Below are 17,253 nucleotides of genomic sequence, written 5' to 3'. Positions count from 1 at the left end.
GTGTGGGTCTTATCAGAATCTTCTTAAGCACCCATGATCACGGTTCTGAAAATGCTCAGAACTGCCCAAGGTAACAGCATATGTCATCATGTCAGAATACTGGGCCAGATAAACTGAGCACACAAGCAGTCTTTCAGTGGAGGTCAAAACTTCAAGGTGCACGAAGTGATCTTGAGAGAATTTGTTCATCAAACCCTTCAGTCATGTGATTTATTCATCATCATCATCATCATCATCATTATTATTATTAATTTATTATTTATACCCTGCCGATCTGGCTGGGTTTCCCCAGCCACTCTGGGCGGCTCCCAACAAAATATTTAAAATACATTAAAACATTAAAAACTTCCCTAAACAGGGCTGCCTTCAGATGTCTTTTACAAGTCAGATAGTTGTTTATTTCCTTGAGATCTGGCAGGAGGGCATTCCAAAGGGCAGGTGCTACTACCGAGAAGGCCCTCTGCCTGGTTCCCTGTAATCTCACTTCTCTCAGTGAGGGAACTGCCAGAAGGCTCTCGGAGCTGGACCTCAGTGTCTGGGCTGAATGATGGTGGTGGAGTTACTCCTTCAGATATACTGCGCTGAGGCCATTTAGGGCTTCAAAGCACCAAAGGTCAGCACCAACACTTTGAACTGTGCTTGGAAATGTACTGGGAGCCAATGTAGGTCTTTCAAGACAGGTGTTATGCGGTCTCAGAGGCCACTCCCAGTCCCCAGTCTAGCTGCCGCATTCAGGATTAGTTGTAGTTTCTGAGTCACCTTCAAAGGTAGCCTGATGAGGAGCGCATTGCAGTAGTCCAAGCGGGAGATAACCAGAGCATTCATTACCTATTTTACATTTAAAAGTTAACACACTATTCTTCAGTCAGCAAGGCTCCCAAAGCAGCTTACAAAGAATTTGGAGCTCTTCCTTTAATAATAATCACATCTAGAAGAAGTCAGAAAGCAGAATGCAGGAATGGGAACTTTGGCCAGACAAGAGGCAGTAGCCGATAAGTGACTCTCATGTGATAAAAGTCGCTCCATGTTACAAAGGCAACATGAGCATCTGAAGACAAGGCCATTAAGAGCTCTCAGAGACCAGAAACCTGATCCTTCAGAGCAATATAACCCTGTTCTGAAGACGCTAACCACCTCTTTCCTGTTCAGATGGACCTCCAACTTTTGCTTTCACAAGTGATACAAAGCACTGAAGACCACCACAGATATACTATTTTTAAACAATTGATGTTATAACACTGTAAGACCAAAGGATACATTTTACAGTTGAGAAAAATGTGAAGGTACAATAAAGGTAACCCACAAAACAGTGTACTTTGTTGGTGTGCATGGAAACGCAGAGTTATTCTCAAAATTTTTTTTAAAAAGTTAGTAGATCAAGTTTTTACCATTATTGGTTCCAATCAATATCCAGAAAATAACTCCAGGAGAAACAGATTTCCAGTGTTTGGATAGCTTCTGAAATGAGCGTTGAAAAGTCAAAGCATTGAAATACCATACCTGAGGTCCTGTGAAAAATATTTAGCAAAGGCAGACTAGGGTCTTGACCAATGGGCAGTCTGATAATGTTAAGTTACCTGCCAAAAGCATCCCCATCACTCTCGAAAGAAACATTGTTGCTGACATTTAATTTTAATTTTAATTTTTGTACTACTTACAGTTCAGTTACATCTTTGGGGATGCCTTTTGGCAAAGTCTTTAGACCTTTGTTGCTACAACGAACCACAGTATCTAGGCAAGTACATTCTGCGGGGCAGCGGGCGAGTGGAGAGCAGCTGTTGTCATCATTTCCTAGTTCATAAAGAGAAACATATAAAGATAAGCCATGCTCAGCTAACAGGACCTAAGCATGGCAGCAGCACAATCATTTTAATCTGTTCTAGATATATAGGAAGTTTCTGCTTTCAGGTAGCTCTGTATACAGAAAATATAATATTATCTTCAATTACCGGGGACATGATGTATTTTAACTTCCAATACATGGGTGCCTGACGGGATGCGGGTGGCGCTGTGGTCTAAACCACAAAGCCTAGGGCTTGCCTATCAGAAGGTGGGTGGTTCGAATCCCCGCGACGGGGTGAGATCCTGTTGTTTGGTCCCTGCTCCTGCCAACCTAGCAGTTTGAAAGCAAGTCCAAGTCCAAGTAGACTCTGGTTGGAAGGTAAACGGCGTTTCCGTGTGCTGCTCTGGTTCGCCAGAAGTGGCTTACTCATGATTGCCACATGACCCGGAAGCTGTCTGTGGAAAAACGCCGGCTCCCTCGGCCTATAGAGCGAGATGAGCGCCGCAACCCCAGAGTCGTTTGCGAATGGACCTAACGGTCAGGGGTCCCTTTACCTTTACCTTTACATGGGTACCTGCATTTTTTGGGAAAATGCACTTGGTGCCATAGCTACTGAAGAAATAGCTCAGTTGGTTGTGCGTTGGGCTCTTAATCTCAGAGTCTGAGTCCCACATTGGGCAAAAGATCCCGACATTGCAGGAGGTTGGACCAGATGATCCTTGTTGTCCCTTCCAACTCTACCATTCTATGAGATGTCTCAACTTGAATGGCACAGGCTTAACTGACCACAAGCAGGATCCAAATACAGTGGTACCTCGGGTTAAGTACTTAATTCGTTCCAGAGGTCCGTTCTTAACCTGAAACTGTTCTTAACCTGAAGCACCACTTTAGCTAATGGGGCCTCCCACTGCTGCCGGAGCACGATTTCTGTTCTCATCCTGAAGCAAAGTTCTTAACCCGAGATACTATTTCTGGGTTAGCGGAGTCTGTAACCTGAAGTGTATGTAACCTGAAGCGTATGTAACCCAAGGTACCACTGTAGCTGCTTAGACTTGCACAAGCCTAGTGGATTCCTTGACATTTCCCTCACTTTGAACAGCGTCAGGTCACAAACTGCTCTTGACAACATGCAGTATGGGAATGGGAATGGAATTGTTACTGTGTATTGATTCTATAGTTGTAAGCAGCTTAGAAGCTATTTTGACATATATGCAGAGCAACAAAGATATTCAGGTGGAAGTCACAAAACTGGCTTATTTAGAGACTGGAAGCAGATCTTGGGCATGCACGAATCTTCTCCAGCTCTTGATGGAGTAAATTCTCTTGAGAGGCTCAGTGAAGACACCACAAAATTCCCAGTTTAGACATTTTCCTTGTGATGAGTGAGAACAGGCAGGCTTGAGGCCACCATCTATCTCACTTAAGGAACAATCCTAGGGAGAAAATAATGTCTGAACAAGCCCACACATGATACTGAGTTATATTATTATTATTATTATTATTATTATTATTATTATTATTATTATTATTCAGAAGGAATCCATGCCAGTGCTGCTCCAGTTCCAGGGGCAATCATATCGCTAGCTTTTCCCACACAACCTTCTGTGTTAGGGATAGAAGGGTCTGTCAATTTCAGTTCCCTCGGTTTCTCATTTTTCCAGTTTTAAATTCATCTCTCTGCATTTTGCAACAATTTGTGATTCTTTTTTTAAAAAAGTCATAAAAATTCAACATTTTAGTGCCAACGTCGAATAAACACATTTTTATACGTAGTTTTGACTAATGTACACATTTTTTGCAGGCAATTCCCCTTATATAATGCATTTTTTTTGAATTCTGAATATTAATTTTTACGCACACGTCCCCCTAATGCATTCTCTTTTTTTCTTGGTTAAAGAACTGCATCGCAAAATTCGGATAAGTTTGAATTTTGAATAACGGGTTTGTTTCCTCTGCATGTTGTTTTTAAAGGTGCTTATTTGATATATTCAGCTTTCAATTTGAATGGAACTGAATTTATTTATCCTCCACCCCTATTTTTCATACTACAATTTTAATTGTTGTATTTTAATCTTGTTTTTAAGTTGTATTCATTCCACTTGTTTTTATTATTGCTTGTTAGCCGCCCTGAGCCCGGCCTTGGCTGGGGAGGGCGGAGTATAAATAAAAATTATTATTATTATTATTATTACAATGATGAATCTGCCACGAGAGACATACAGCATGACAGCTCCGTTTCTTACCGTCGTCACAAGTGAAGTCCTGAATGGCCACATCCTGTATAGGAATTTCTTTCAGGAAGTAGGGTTTCTGGCAGCGGGGGTTGCCCGTCACAATTCGCTTTTTCCGCAGCCATTCTCCCAGCCATGCTAAGTGACAGTTGCAGTTGAAAGGGTTGGCTAAGAGGTTTCTGATAAACACATGTGAACAACACAGGGCTCAGTTTCAAGCGATGAAAACGCGCGCACAAAAATTAAAACTCCCTGTTCACACTGCAAAAAAAGTAGGATTCGTTTTACTAGCTCTTTTCACTCCATCCACCCTTTGCATTTTATGCGATAGAGATGCAGACGAAATTCCACCCACAAAAAAACATCCTCTTGCCCCCACCAAATATCAGGATAGCAATTTCGGAGTCTGAGCTGAGTAATCCCGATACCTTAAAATGATTCCTAAATAGGATGTATCACAAATCTGACTTGCTGTCAAGCTATCTACACACAATAATACAGTAATTTAATGTCAAAATGTAGGCTGATTACTTTATATTATTAGCTTTAACCTGACAACAGCTCTTTCATTAATTTGCCTCTTCAAGATTTCCATCTTTTATTTGCTCCAGAGAATAGGTTTTCCATATAAACTGACAGCTAAGTTGATTACATGCCAGTTATAAAAATGGATTTACTTCCACAAGTCTCAGTGCTTTTGGCACCTCCACATTTCAACAGAGGCCTATTGACAATTTCATTATTTATAAATATGCCATCTTTAATATGCACGAATTAGTCATTAGGTGTAACTTGTCACATTGTGAGAGGGCAGAGGATTAAGTATGCTGGTAATTACGTTCTTCCCTCAAAAATTCCTGCCACAGAAAACCCAATTGTTAGACACACCACATGCCTTACTCCCCCCTCGAATATTCATATTTCCTTTCACTGAATATTCATATTTCCTTTCATTGAATATTCATATTTCCTTTTACGTACAGTTGACTCATGGGGGGGGGGTGTTTCAAATGTATCTCATTTAGCCTGCAATCCTTTGCACAGTTGCCTAGGAATAAGCTCCATTGAATACAATGGGACATACTTCTAAGTAAACATGCATATGATGACTGAACTATGATTGCTACAATTCCCAACTTTTTGCTTAACAGTAGAGCTCCTTTTGAACCTTTAATAGCACCCTTACAGAGGACACATTTTCTGCTATTTTCTCTCTCTAGATTACCTGCCAATTTTCTCCATGCCTAGCTACAGTTGGAAAACAGGAATATGGTCAGTTAAATGGCAACAGCTCTGTGTTGTTCTATGGCAATTATTACTCCTCAGAGCTGGGTGTGTGTATCAGGTGCTCAGCTTTAACCAAACTCCTTTATACAGGTAGTAACCATTTTGCATGCATTCAAAGCATGCATGACTATGCGCACACACATCACCACAAACCTGGAAGTGGCAGAGAAAGGGGGCAGATGGGTAATTGGGCGCTTATACACACCCTGCTATCACATGCAATGAAGTGGAATGCACCCCCCTCCAAATCAGTAGTTGCCTGTATTACACAATTTATCTTGGGGGTAACCAGATACAGAACCAAAACAAATAGCTGATTATAGCAATATAAGGGGGAAGAAGAAACACTTCCATCAGGTGGCGCTGTGGTCTAAACCACTGAGCCTAGGGCTTGGCAATCAGAAGGTCGGCGGTTCGAATCCCCGCGACGGGGTGAGCTCCCGTTGCTCTGCCCCAGCTCCTGCCAACCTAGCAATTCGAAAGCACGTCAAAAGTGCAAGTAGATAAATAGGTACTACTCTAGTGGGAAGGTAAACGGCGCTTCCGTGCACTGCTCTGCTTCGCCAGAGGCGGATTAGTCATGCTAGCCACATGACCGGGAAGCTGTACGCCGGCTCCCTCGGCCAATAAAGCGAGATGAGCGCCGCAACCCCAGAGTCGTCCGCGACTGGACCTAACGGTCAGGGGTCCCTTTACCTTTACCCACATTATTTCTCAAAGCAGTTCATGAAAAAGAGACATTTTCCTATTTGTGAGTTGATTGCAATGTGTAGAAATAAGGTGAGTGAAATGCTTGCCCATTTCTAACCAGGCCCTCTTTAAGTTATTAAGGCTAATAACTAAAGAATTGCGCCCTGTTGCACATGTTTATTTGCACTAAGTAAATGAATAAATTTATGAATGTTTCGATCACCCGAATAACAGGAACAGTTCAGAGCCTCTACACAGCTGTTCATGCTCTGTTGCTCTCCCCTTTGAAAAAAAATGGGGTAGCATGAGAAGAAGGGAGTTTTATTGGTGCATCTGAACAACTGCAGATATTTGGACAAAAGCCTCAGGGCTCTCAATACACCCTCTGAGTGTCCCTCATTATCAGTGAGTGCTGCATTTTGTGTGAAACAACCCCTCTGGTTGATTCAGCTGCACTGGTACCCTGAACCAAGGGAAATCACTGCTAGTCAGACACAATATTGCATGGGGTTATTTAGAAATAGTATGAGCCACCAAACAATTAGCAGAGATTACCAATGTATTTTCACATTTTGTCACCTCTCAATTTGAATTTTGAATTCTAGCATTCTCTGAAAACTTTCACATACATGACTTTGCAAGCACTCTTGTTCGTTTGGTGACTGAACTGTGGCCCTCCAAATGTTATTTGGCACCAGCACCCATCAGCCCCAGCCAGCATGGCCAATAGCCAAGGATGATGGGATATGGAGTTCATCTGGAGGGTCACAAGCTAGCTACCCCTAATTTAGATATAACACACATGTATAAATGTCAAGGGCTGGCTATGAATGCAAGAACAACTTACAGTGTAGACAAGGAATGAAGAGTGTCAAATGCACCAGGAGCAATTGTGGTTATTTGGTTATCGTATAAGGATAGCAGTCGAACAGAACTCAGGCCTGTGAAACTGTCATTACTCACGCAGCTGATGCGATTGCTCCTTAGCATCCTGAGGAAAAATGAAACAAATCAGTTTGTTACTCCAAAGGGTAGCCTTCCCCAAACTGGTGCTCTTTAGAAGTCTTAGACTACAACTCCATCATCCCTAATCAGAACATCTGGAGGGCATGAAGTTGGGGAACAATGCCATAGAGAATGTATTGCACATCTCATCTGTGTACATTTCCCTGTTGTTGTTTAGTTGCTTAGTCGTGTCCCACTCTTCGTGACCCCATGGACCAGAGCACGCCAGGCACTCCTGTCTTCCATTGCCTCTTGCAGTAGCTTCAAGAACACTGTGCAACCATCTTGTTCTCTGTTGTCCCCTTCTTCTTGTGCCTTCAATCTTTCCCAACACCAGAGGTTTTTTCCAGAGAGTCTTCTCTTCTCATGAGGTGGCCAAAGTATTGGAGCCTCAGCTTCAGGATCTGTCCTTCCAGTGAGCACTCAGGGCTGATTTCCTTCAGAATGGATAGGTTTGATCTTCTTGCAGTCCATGGGACTCTCAAGAGTCTCCTCCAGCACCACAATTCAAAAGCATCAGCCTTCTTTATGGTCCAGCTCTCACTTCCATACACCACTACTAGGGGAAACCATTCTGTACGGTTTACTAAACATTTTATGAGATGTTGCATTGCATTTTCCCCCTGAGTTATTAACTTACTAGGCATGGATGCTGAGAAATAATATGCAGTATTTAGAAAGCACTTGAGGGCATTAGAAGAGCCCAGCTGGATTAGAGCAAAGGTACATTTAAGACCGTTTCCCACAGTGGTGAAATAGATGCCAATGGGAACCCCACAAGTGGGACATGAACACAACAGCACTCTCCTGCTACTCCACATATATGATCCCAGAAATCTCTACAACCAGACCCAGCTTAACCCCCGCTCAATCCCCGTCCCAGTTTACAAATTGTGAAATTGGGGGACTTCATCAATTTGGGAGGTACCAATAGGGGTAAAGTATTTGCCTTCTAACCAAGAGCAGCATTCATGCTCCTTGCCATTGCTGGGTACTGCTTCTTCTTCTTACCCAAAGGATGCCAGAATAATAGCCAGAGGAATGGTCCTAACAGCTCAGTTTCTATGCAACACCAGTCATAATCGAGGTTGATCCAGGGACTTAGTAATATCCAAAAACATATTGTAAGGAGTGATGGAGGGGGGACAGTTATAAGCACATTACAAACAATGCTGTTCCACATAGATGAAAAGACATGTGCCTACATCTGCTTCCTACATAATACTTCCTTATCTGTGACCAGAATTTACTTCATGCCCTCTGTGAAGCCATATACCTATCCAAAAGATATTGATTGCAATTAGGCAGCATATATGATTAATGCATTTTACATTATAAAAAATGTGAGTCAAAGTGAGCATACATCCATACCCAGAAAACAAGACAGAAGTTTAAGCAAAGAGAGCAAGCAAAGTAGAGAGAGGAACATACTTACAAAGTTTTGAGACTTTCAAGTCCTTTGAACATTTTGTGGCGCACATTCTCCAGCCGGTTACTGGTGAGCAACAGCTCATTTACACCCGATCCTCCTTCAAATGCTCCTTCTTCAATATCTGTGATTTTATTATTGCTCAGATTTCTATTGTTTCACGGCAAAGCAAATTAATAGGAAAAGTGTTTTGGAGAAAATGATCCATATAATGAAGAATACAAAAAGCAGCAACTAAATTCTGGTCTAGCAACATGATTTCAAGAAAGCGCTAATCTGGGGATAGAGACCCTCTAGCCCACAGGCCAGATTTGGCCCAGTACGAGTCACAATTTGATCCACATGGCTGTTTCCCCCCCAAAACCATGCCACGTGATATACATGGCTGAATCAGCTACAGAACTATGTTGTCTGTGAGGAACTCAATTGTGCAGCCGATACCTGCAGAAATCAAGCTTGAAGTCACCACTCATCAGCTGATAGGAAGTGAGTTAAAGTCTGCTGACAGGGGTGCTTCAAAGCACTGTACGGGTTTCTTTAAAAGCCCTTCAAAAGCCCCACATGGTGCTTTGAGATGCCAAACATCATCACCTGAGGGCACTGTGACTTTAGGTGACTGAGAGGCGGGCAGCCAGTCTAAACACTGTTTGGGATTCATTCAGAATTGAGAAAAGAAAGGCTTCCAGAAAGGAAACAGAAATAGATTTTCTTCACAAAATAAAAATCCAGGAATATAGTGACAACATTAAAAATAAATAAATCACTGCGTCTTCTATTAACAGCTTCAATTTTAAAATAACTGATTCACTATAATAGATCGTATTATCAGCATTTTGGATGCTTATTCCACTTTTATCCTGCAGGAATGTTGCCTGATACACACACACACTTGGATTGAGATCACTCTAAGCAGAACTGATTTCATTAACTTAGCTTCGAGCAGCGAGTGCCAATAGCTATCCCAAATATAAAGTCAGGTGACTCTAGAAAAGACATGGAGGTGGTTTGATGTATCAGTGCTACTGAACAAATCAGATAGAGATTTTGGCAAATCCTGTGATCTCTGCTGGCTTACTGTTTGTGGTTTAGGTATGCAACACAAAATAAATTAGCGTGGGTTGTGGGTTCTTGCACATGGGACAAACCTGGCATCATATGAGCATTAAGCAATTCTCCCTTTTTTTCTCCCTAGCATATGGAAATTTTGGAATCAAGGATACAAAATACTTTAGCAACTATATGAAATGGGCAGAATTCAATGAGCCTTCCTTCAGTATAACAGTAGGATTTTTGTTATCTTCAACATACTAAGCTGCCTTATACCAAGCCAGATCACTGGTCCTATCTAGTCCTGTTTTGTCTATTCTGATGGGCAGTGGCTATAAGAATCTCAGTCTGCTACCAGAGATCCTTTCAGTTGTAAAAGCCAGAGACCGAACTTGGAACCTTGCACATGAAAATGTAGGCTCTACCGGTGAGCAATGGCTTCCCCTTCCCCTTTTGACTGTGCAAATAAACTGGCAGGGATAAAAGAAGAGAAAGAGAGTACGACTGAAACACTGGCAAAATGAGCACCCACGTTCCGCAAAGAATACCACAGGCTGGGACATTCTACAGCTTTGGGCTCCTGCAATAATACTTTATACTTTTTTCTTAAATTATTGCACCAAGGCCACCTGTATAAGGCAGGCTGGCAGATAAGCTTACATTTTACGTAGTTGAGGAAGCTTCTTAAAGATCCCTGTAGCCTCCAACACTGTAAATTCATTGTTGTTGAGTCGCCTGCAGAAGGAGTAGCAAGATATAAATTTAGGTTATTGTGACTTGTTTCGTGAAGGTGCGTAAGTGCCAGCAATGACACCAAATCACAGGCAGGAGTGGAAGAAGAGCACCACTTTACTGCAGGATAAGGGGAATTCTGTGCACTGTCCAGTCAAAAAGAACAGTCACCAATAGTTGTTGGAAAATATCGATCAATTGCAGATGCTTCGTGCATTAAGTGTAGTTAACAATAATAAAGGCCGCAAGTTTATATCAGGAAAGGCCTACAAATTCTAACACACGTTGTCAACCCATAAAATTTCATACATAGTACAAGAATATGCACTCTTACAAAATATATACGGTGAAAAAGTGAAAAATGTATACATTGATAGGCTATTGTGTGCATGGCCCAATCAACACTGGCCTCGTGCATATTGCCAAACATCACTTGGAGATGACGCATGTCCCCCTGGCAATACGTGAAGCTAGCACAGTCCTTCTTGCATTTATGTGAACATATAAAACAACCAGCAGTTATAAACATACAGATTATATATCTATCCATTCCTGCATGGTCTCAGCAGGTCTATTTCCTTAACGCACAGTCTGTTTCAGCATAATTAGAATAAATCGCAGCAGCACACAAGCTGCGGCATAACAGCACTAATTTTTGGTGTAATCTATAAGCATCCATTTCTAAATCTGTAACTCAGGCATGAAAGGCTCCATTAACCTCATTTAGAGTTAGAAGCAAGCAGGATTGCACACTAGGAAAAAATAATTACAATAAATGTAAATGTGGGGGGACTGATGCAAGCAGCTGTAATTCGGAGCTTTAGCAATAGGCTGTTTTTCAATTGCAGATATGAAGTTCCACAAAGGCATTAGTACCTGTTCAGGCTGATATTATATTTGGCACATAGCTCCCTGCTTTATTGCGGTCTGAATTGCATAGTGCAATCCATCAGACAAGCTGATAGCTTGTCTTTCTATTTGGGGAAGGGACTATTTGGGGAAGGTCCCTTTCAACTGCATTTTCCCCCCATCCCTATTTTTCAGAGTAAGAATTATCAATATTCTTAGAACCAGTGGGAAGTGGAGGCAATACTTATCTAGGTAGCTCCAAATGAAACACAGTGGAACAAGGAAGTGATTGATTATCTCATCTAGGAGTCACCTGTTGTACGGTACATAGATCACAGACAACAGAGTACCCAACACAAGGGGCGTTCTGTCTAAGAATCAGCAATTATTGTTGAAGACATAGCAATAATGAAGGCTCACCTGGCGCCTTCATTATATATCTTCAGGTGCCAGTCAAAAACATTGCTCTTCTACCAGGCCTTTGGCTAAGTAAACAATCTATGGCCTTTTAAACCTGTTGGAGGGGTTACTGGTTGTTGTTGTTGTTTTGTTACTATGCTGTGTATCTTTGTGCTTTTGTATTGTAAACTGCCCTGTGATCCTTCAATCATCATCATCAACAAAGGGTGTATATATTGGACATTCTGATTACTCACTGTGCTTGAACCAGTTATATTTTGCACAATACTGTGCGATAGTTGAGAGGTGGGTTCAAAGTAGGTAAACAGAGACTGCTTTTGCTGTGGAGAGAACTGTAAAGCAATAATGTGCCAACATTTTGTATGGTTTTCTACACTAATATTTGAATTTCTTTTTCTTTGCCTTTGCTAAATGTTGTAAAGCAAGTAAAACTTAATACAATTGAAAATTCATGAACTGGAAGGATCTGCGACATTCCAAAAAGGGATAAAGAAAGAGCAGTTGTGAATTGATATTATCACCACTGATATTCATCCAGCACACTGTTGTGAGCTCAAACTTACAGTTCTGCTGTATACTGAGGAATATGGTCAGGAATTTTGCTGAGCTTTTGATTGGAGCAGTCAACAGTTGTTCCTTCACAACGGCATTTTTCAGGACAAGCCAGGTCTGCAAAGCAATCTCCGCTTAGTTTGGATCTGTAATCTTCGGTGCCTGAGGATAAGCAGAATAAAAATACAGGTACTAAGTTCATCAAGATGTTGGGATTATTTTCTCGTAGGGAAAAAAATAAGAGAGAGAAAAGAGACAGACCTGCAGTACAGACAAATGGGTAATTTGGGGAAAGTTTTATGGTAATGAAGAAACAGTAAGGTTTAAGAGTGGGTTAAATTTCAGAGGGCTTGAAATTTGCTGGGGGGGACGGGACATGTGGTAGGATAACATTAACCGCTTGAGCTTTTCACAGCTGTAGTTTCTGCTGATTAAGTTGTCAGCCAATCCATTCCATTTACAGTTAAAAACATAAAGCAGTGCTAATTCTTGTTAAATATATCTTATTCCCACAGTTTCAGGATTAAGTAAATCTTTGTATTCCATTTCATTACCCTCCTTTATTCTTCTATTTCACTGGCCACAGCCCGCCTACGTAATCTCAGAACCATAAAATTTAAAGCCATGTTTTTCTTCTTCAATTTTTAAAAAGTGTGTAATCCTGATTTAAGCCTCAGCAGCCTGCTATGCTGTAGAAAGCTGCGTGACGTTCCATGGTGCTTGACAGAACCATGTTTTACTCATACCTCGCAACCACATGGTTAGATCAAGCACAACAGAAAATCTCGCTAAGTTATCACAACTTCATCCGCTTAGACCAAGGAGCAGAAGCAATGGGAGAAAGAGGAAAGAGCAGGAAAAGTGTTGCAGTGGGAAACCGCTCAACATGGCACGACATCCTTCGTACAGAATGTCCACGGTCACTGCAACATTGCTAAACTGGAAAAGACATAAAGTAGACTGCAGGGAGGAAGATCTCTTCGCCATTCTCCGCGTTACAGAATGGAGATAGCATCCTTCACAAGTCAGGAAGAAACATCTATTAAGAAGTTGAGGGTAAGTGATGTGGGGGGAGGGCGGGAGGGGGACAAAGAAACTTAAATGACTGGTGAGCTCTTCTTGGACAAAAGGTGAAAAGACTGAGACTAGAAGTGGAAAGTGCATCAGGACTGGGAAGTGTACTGTTATTTGGTCCACACGCTGAACTCTACTTACAGCCCAAATGGTGAACTCCTGAAACAGGAAAGACAGCCAAGGAAGAAAGAAAGACAAGAGTGATCCCAATGGGAGGAAAAACCCAACAAAAACAAAGCTCATCTTGCTTTTCTCAGCTAGGGTTTGGGTAATATCCTGCCTTCATCAAGGTCCGTCTGAAATTCTCAATTTAAAGAAGTTGGATTTTATTCTACACTTCTTTGATTATATGATGCTTCGGCACTGTACTATATCAAAAAGAGTCAGAGTATAATTAATCTGAAGTGGTACAGTATAGCAAAAAGATACAGCAGACTATCTATTGAACAATTATATAATATGTTCATCTTCATAGGCAAAAGCATTAAAATTCTTAAAATATATTCACTGAAAGATACGGTTGTTTGAGGGCACTTTCACACACATTTGTTAAGTCGTTTAAGGAAAAAAACAACTTCCCAGTTTGCTCAGCCATACCATGGTTTAGTGCGAACAAACACGCAGGCTCCCAGAGACAAGATTGTGGCTGATTTGCTCATCTGGATTTGGTGTTACCATGCAGCACTGAGTTAAGCCATGGTTTACTGTTACGTTCAGACCCAGGCTCCTGGTTATCTCCCTCAGACAAACTACAAACAGTAAGCTATAGAACAGACCTCGGGCTACACCTTGTGGTTTGTCTGGAGCAAGATAAACCACGAGCCCAAGTTTAGCAGTACAGTCATACCTCGGGTTACAGATACTTCAGGTTGTATTTTTTTGGGTTATGGACCACCGAAACCAGGAAGTACCGGAACTGGGTTACTTCCAGGTTTCGGCGGTTGCGTATGTGCAGAAGTGTCAAATCACAACCCGCACGTGAGCAGATACGCCGCTGCAGGTTGCGAATGCTATGGGTTGTGACGTGCATCCCACACGGATCACATTCGCAACCCAAGCATCCACTGTAAAACTAAGCTAAATGATGGGTTAGCTCACAACAGCAGGGGGAGAAGCAGAGAGGCTGCAATCTACTCCCCGGGAGCCTGCATTTTTGCTCAGTTCACCAAACAATGGTTTGGCTCAGTGTCACATTAAGAACTATGAAAAACTTACTCCTGGCTTATTCATTTTCTAGCTCAATGGGTCTACAGTTTTCAAATATTATTTAAGGATGAAGTACTTTTTTGTGCAGATTTGAATTATATGATTAATAATTCTAATCCACAGGGAGAGCATTGCTTCTGAATGTCTTCATCGAGTGCCGCAGAAGTATGTTTGATTCTGTACTGATTTTTAAAAAGATTGAAAGCTAATAACAGGAACACTTATGCTTTTTCTATATTCCCAAGAAAACCACTGTCTCTCTCTTAGGGGCTTGTCAACCTGGGAAGGCAGCCCATCTAGGAGAAGGAAAACACTGATCCTAAACCTCTGCTGGCTTGTGTGATATATTCAGGAGGAAAAGGCTAAGGAATAAACCTTACACAAATCTGGAGTGGAGTCTCTCCTTCCGGCAACTCCTGCAGCCAAGCTGGGCCAAACATATTGCTCCCATCAGCAGCCCAGCACCTCCATACATACTTCCCAGCCTTGTGTCCCAGAGAGACCACTTCAGTGCTGCCAACACAGAAGTTTGACTTCACCCCTGGAGGCGTATTCTGTTGTCTCTTGAGACAGGCGGATGCCAACAGCAAGAATTGTCTCTCTTGATAAAGTCATAAAGCCCAAGAATCTCAATTTTAGGTAAAGGTAAAGGGACCCCTGACCATTAGGTCCAGTCGTGACCGACTCTGGGGTTGGGGCGCTCATCTCGCTTTATTGGCCGAGGGAGCTGGCATACAGCTTCCGGGTCATGTGGCCAGCATGACTAAGCCGCTTCTGGCGAACCAGAGCAGAACACGGAAATGCCATTTATCTTCTCACCGGAGTGGTACCTATTTATCTACTTGCACTTTGACGTGCTTTCGAACTGCTAGGTGGGCAGGAGCAGGGACCGAGCAACGGGCGCTCACCCCGTCGCGGGGATTCGAACTGCCGACCTTCTGATCAGCAAGTCCTAGGCTCTGTGGTTTAACCCACAGCGCCACCCGCGTCCCTTTTAATCTCAATTTTAGTTGACTACTAAAATACGCTGGGCTTGCAGTGGGCTGTTGTGGAAGTGTTGCAACAACATCTCACCACTGTTGGTGAAGTGCAGTATTCAGGCAGGAACTACCAGTCACCACCACTATGGAACAACTGAGAAGGTGGGAGAGAGATTCGAGCCCTTATCAAGCAGCTGCTGAGAGGCACCAGGGGAGATTTAGGGCACCTTGCCCAGGTGCAAGCATGTTTGAAGTACTCCATGCTTCAATCCTGCACTCCATTTGATAACCTACATTGGCAGCTGGCGGTTCCCAAAAGAGAACTGCTTCACCAGATGCTGCTGGTTCAAAGGAAAATCTGGACACAGTGTGCAGAACGCTGTGCTTTTTATAAAGGATAGACCGGATTATGCAAAGAGCAGCCCTTGTGCATTTTCTTCCCTCTGCATTTAGCCAGGGCACTACTAAAGGCCATAATACTCTTCACATCATCTCTCCAGCTAGAAGATAATGTAGTACATGACAGTAAAAGCAGCAAGTGTAAAATAAGCAAGCTTAAGTGGATAAGAACCCAAACCAATCAATAGGTTAGTCTGCTGAACGTTGTGGGCCGACCATATACCTGTAAGTGCTTCAAAGAACAAGTGTCATTGATTGCATACTCAATTACAACAACGTTTTTTCCTTCCTCTAGAAAGTAAACTATAATTGGGTTTTGTTTTTTTCTGGCAGTTCATGCACCTGCAGTTCAATCAAAAGCTTCATTAGACCTTTGAGCACTTTTGCTAATCAATTATATATCACCTGTAAGGGACGTTATATTGTAAACACATGACATAGTTGATTTTGTTCTTTCCCCTGTTAAGAAAGCACTGCACTCGTTTGTCAGCTGCAAGGGGTGGTTGGGGGAAAACGTGTTTCATATAACTAAAGCCAATCTCAATCATTCATGTGGAATACCTCAAGAGAATCAGGATTTAGTTTAAAGTGTGGTATAAATGTGCCAACTATTAAATTATTTTTTCTTCCATCAAAATTATTTTAACAGAAGACATATACAGCCTTTGGAAGCCTTTGCAAAGACGATTAATATCCTTTTGCTTGGCATTTTTTGCGATTTCACAAACACAGGGATCAAAGGTCATAGGTGAGCAAGCAACAGTTCAGATAGTCAGCAGGAAAGCAATAGTTTAGTGCATAAAAGGCAGGAAAGTATTGATTTTGAAAGGGTGCTTAGACTTCTATTAGCTCTTTGATCATAGCAGGATTCTCTTCATTTAAAAGCAGCACAGCAGCTACATTTAAAGAATAGAGTTGTTAACAGTAAACAGGAGAGGCAAAACGGGGACAGATATCTCTTTCTAAAATCAGATGGTACTGGATAAATTCTGTGCTTATTTGTGAGTTGGATAGCAAAGAGCTGCATGCAAAGCTCATGTAGTGGGAAGACAAAACTAGGAAACTATTACTATTCTAAGAGGTTTCCAGCAGGGTTAAAATGCATGCACCAGTTCTTTAAATGTTAAAATGAAAGTTTGCTTTCGGTGAGGGAGGAGGGAGTGGTACCTGCAGTTAGTCAGTTTTACTGCAGAGCCAAACCTACCTGGAATGAAATACTGTTCTTTAGCTAAATAAAAAAAGAGAAAAAATAATAGAATATGCACCTGAATGTCAGCAAGCAAAAAATTAATTCTATTAGACTGAGGATGGACTACAGGTAATTAAAGCTAACTGCGCAGGGTAGTGGTATTCGAACGAACTTCTGATACTAGTATGATTAGATATAAATGTATTTGCAGCCAATATCAGCAGCACTCTTCTGATATTTACACTAGCTGTAGACTGTGAATTAACTGCAGAATACAAAATGCACCTGGAACAGCTGGAAACCAGATGACAGAGGTTAGGCTTTGGAAACATGTAAGTAGGAAATGGAATAAGATTAGAAAAAGCAAACAGTACATTTCA

General features: G+C 41.9%; 1 protein-coding gene across 8 annotated transcripts in view; it reads right to left on the bottom strand.

Moving 5' to 3' along the window:
* Positions 1-17,253, bottom strand: part of SLIT2 (slit guidance ligand 2) — a 264,819-nt gene that overhangs the window by 43,481 nt on the left and 204,085 nt on the right. For 6 of the 8 annotated variants that reach the window (XM_053403609.1, XM_053403608.1, XM_053403613.1 and 3 more), the window contains 7 exons: positions 16,889-16,912; positions 12,037-12,187; positions 10,133-10,207; positions 8,432-8,575; positions 6,839-6,982; positions 4,027-4,193; positions 1,659-1,791 (listed from right to left, as the gene is read on the bottom strand). In XM_053403609.1, the coding sequence (XP_053259584.1) occupies positions 1,659-1,791; positions 4,027-4,193; positions 6,839-6,982; positions 8,432-8,575; positions 10,133-10,207; positions 12,037-12,187; positions 16,889-16,912 (838 nt within the window). The remainder of the gene's footprint in view (positions 1-1,658; positions 1,792-4,026; positions 4,194-6,838; positions 6,983-8,431; positions 8,576-10,132; positions 10,208-12,036; positions 12,188-16,888; positions 16,913-17,253) is intronic. The other 2 variants (XM_053403610.1, XM_053403614.1) reach the window with 1 other exon arrangement.

This window comes from Podarcis raffonei, chromosome 9 (assembly GCF_027172205.1).
Source record: "Podarcis raffonei isolate rPodRaf1 chromosome 9, rPodRaf1.pri, whole genome shotgun sequence".
NCBI lineage: Eukaryota > Metazoa > Chordata > Lepidosauria > Squamata > Lacertidae > Podarcis > Podarcis raffonei.
Note: the sequence above shows the minus strand (reverse complement) of the source record. Positions and strands in the feature narration are given on the sequence as shown.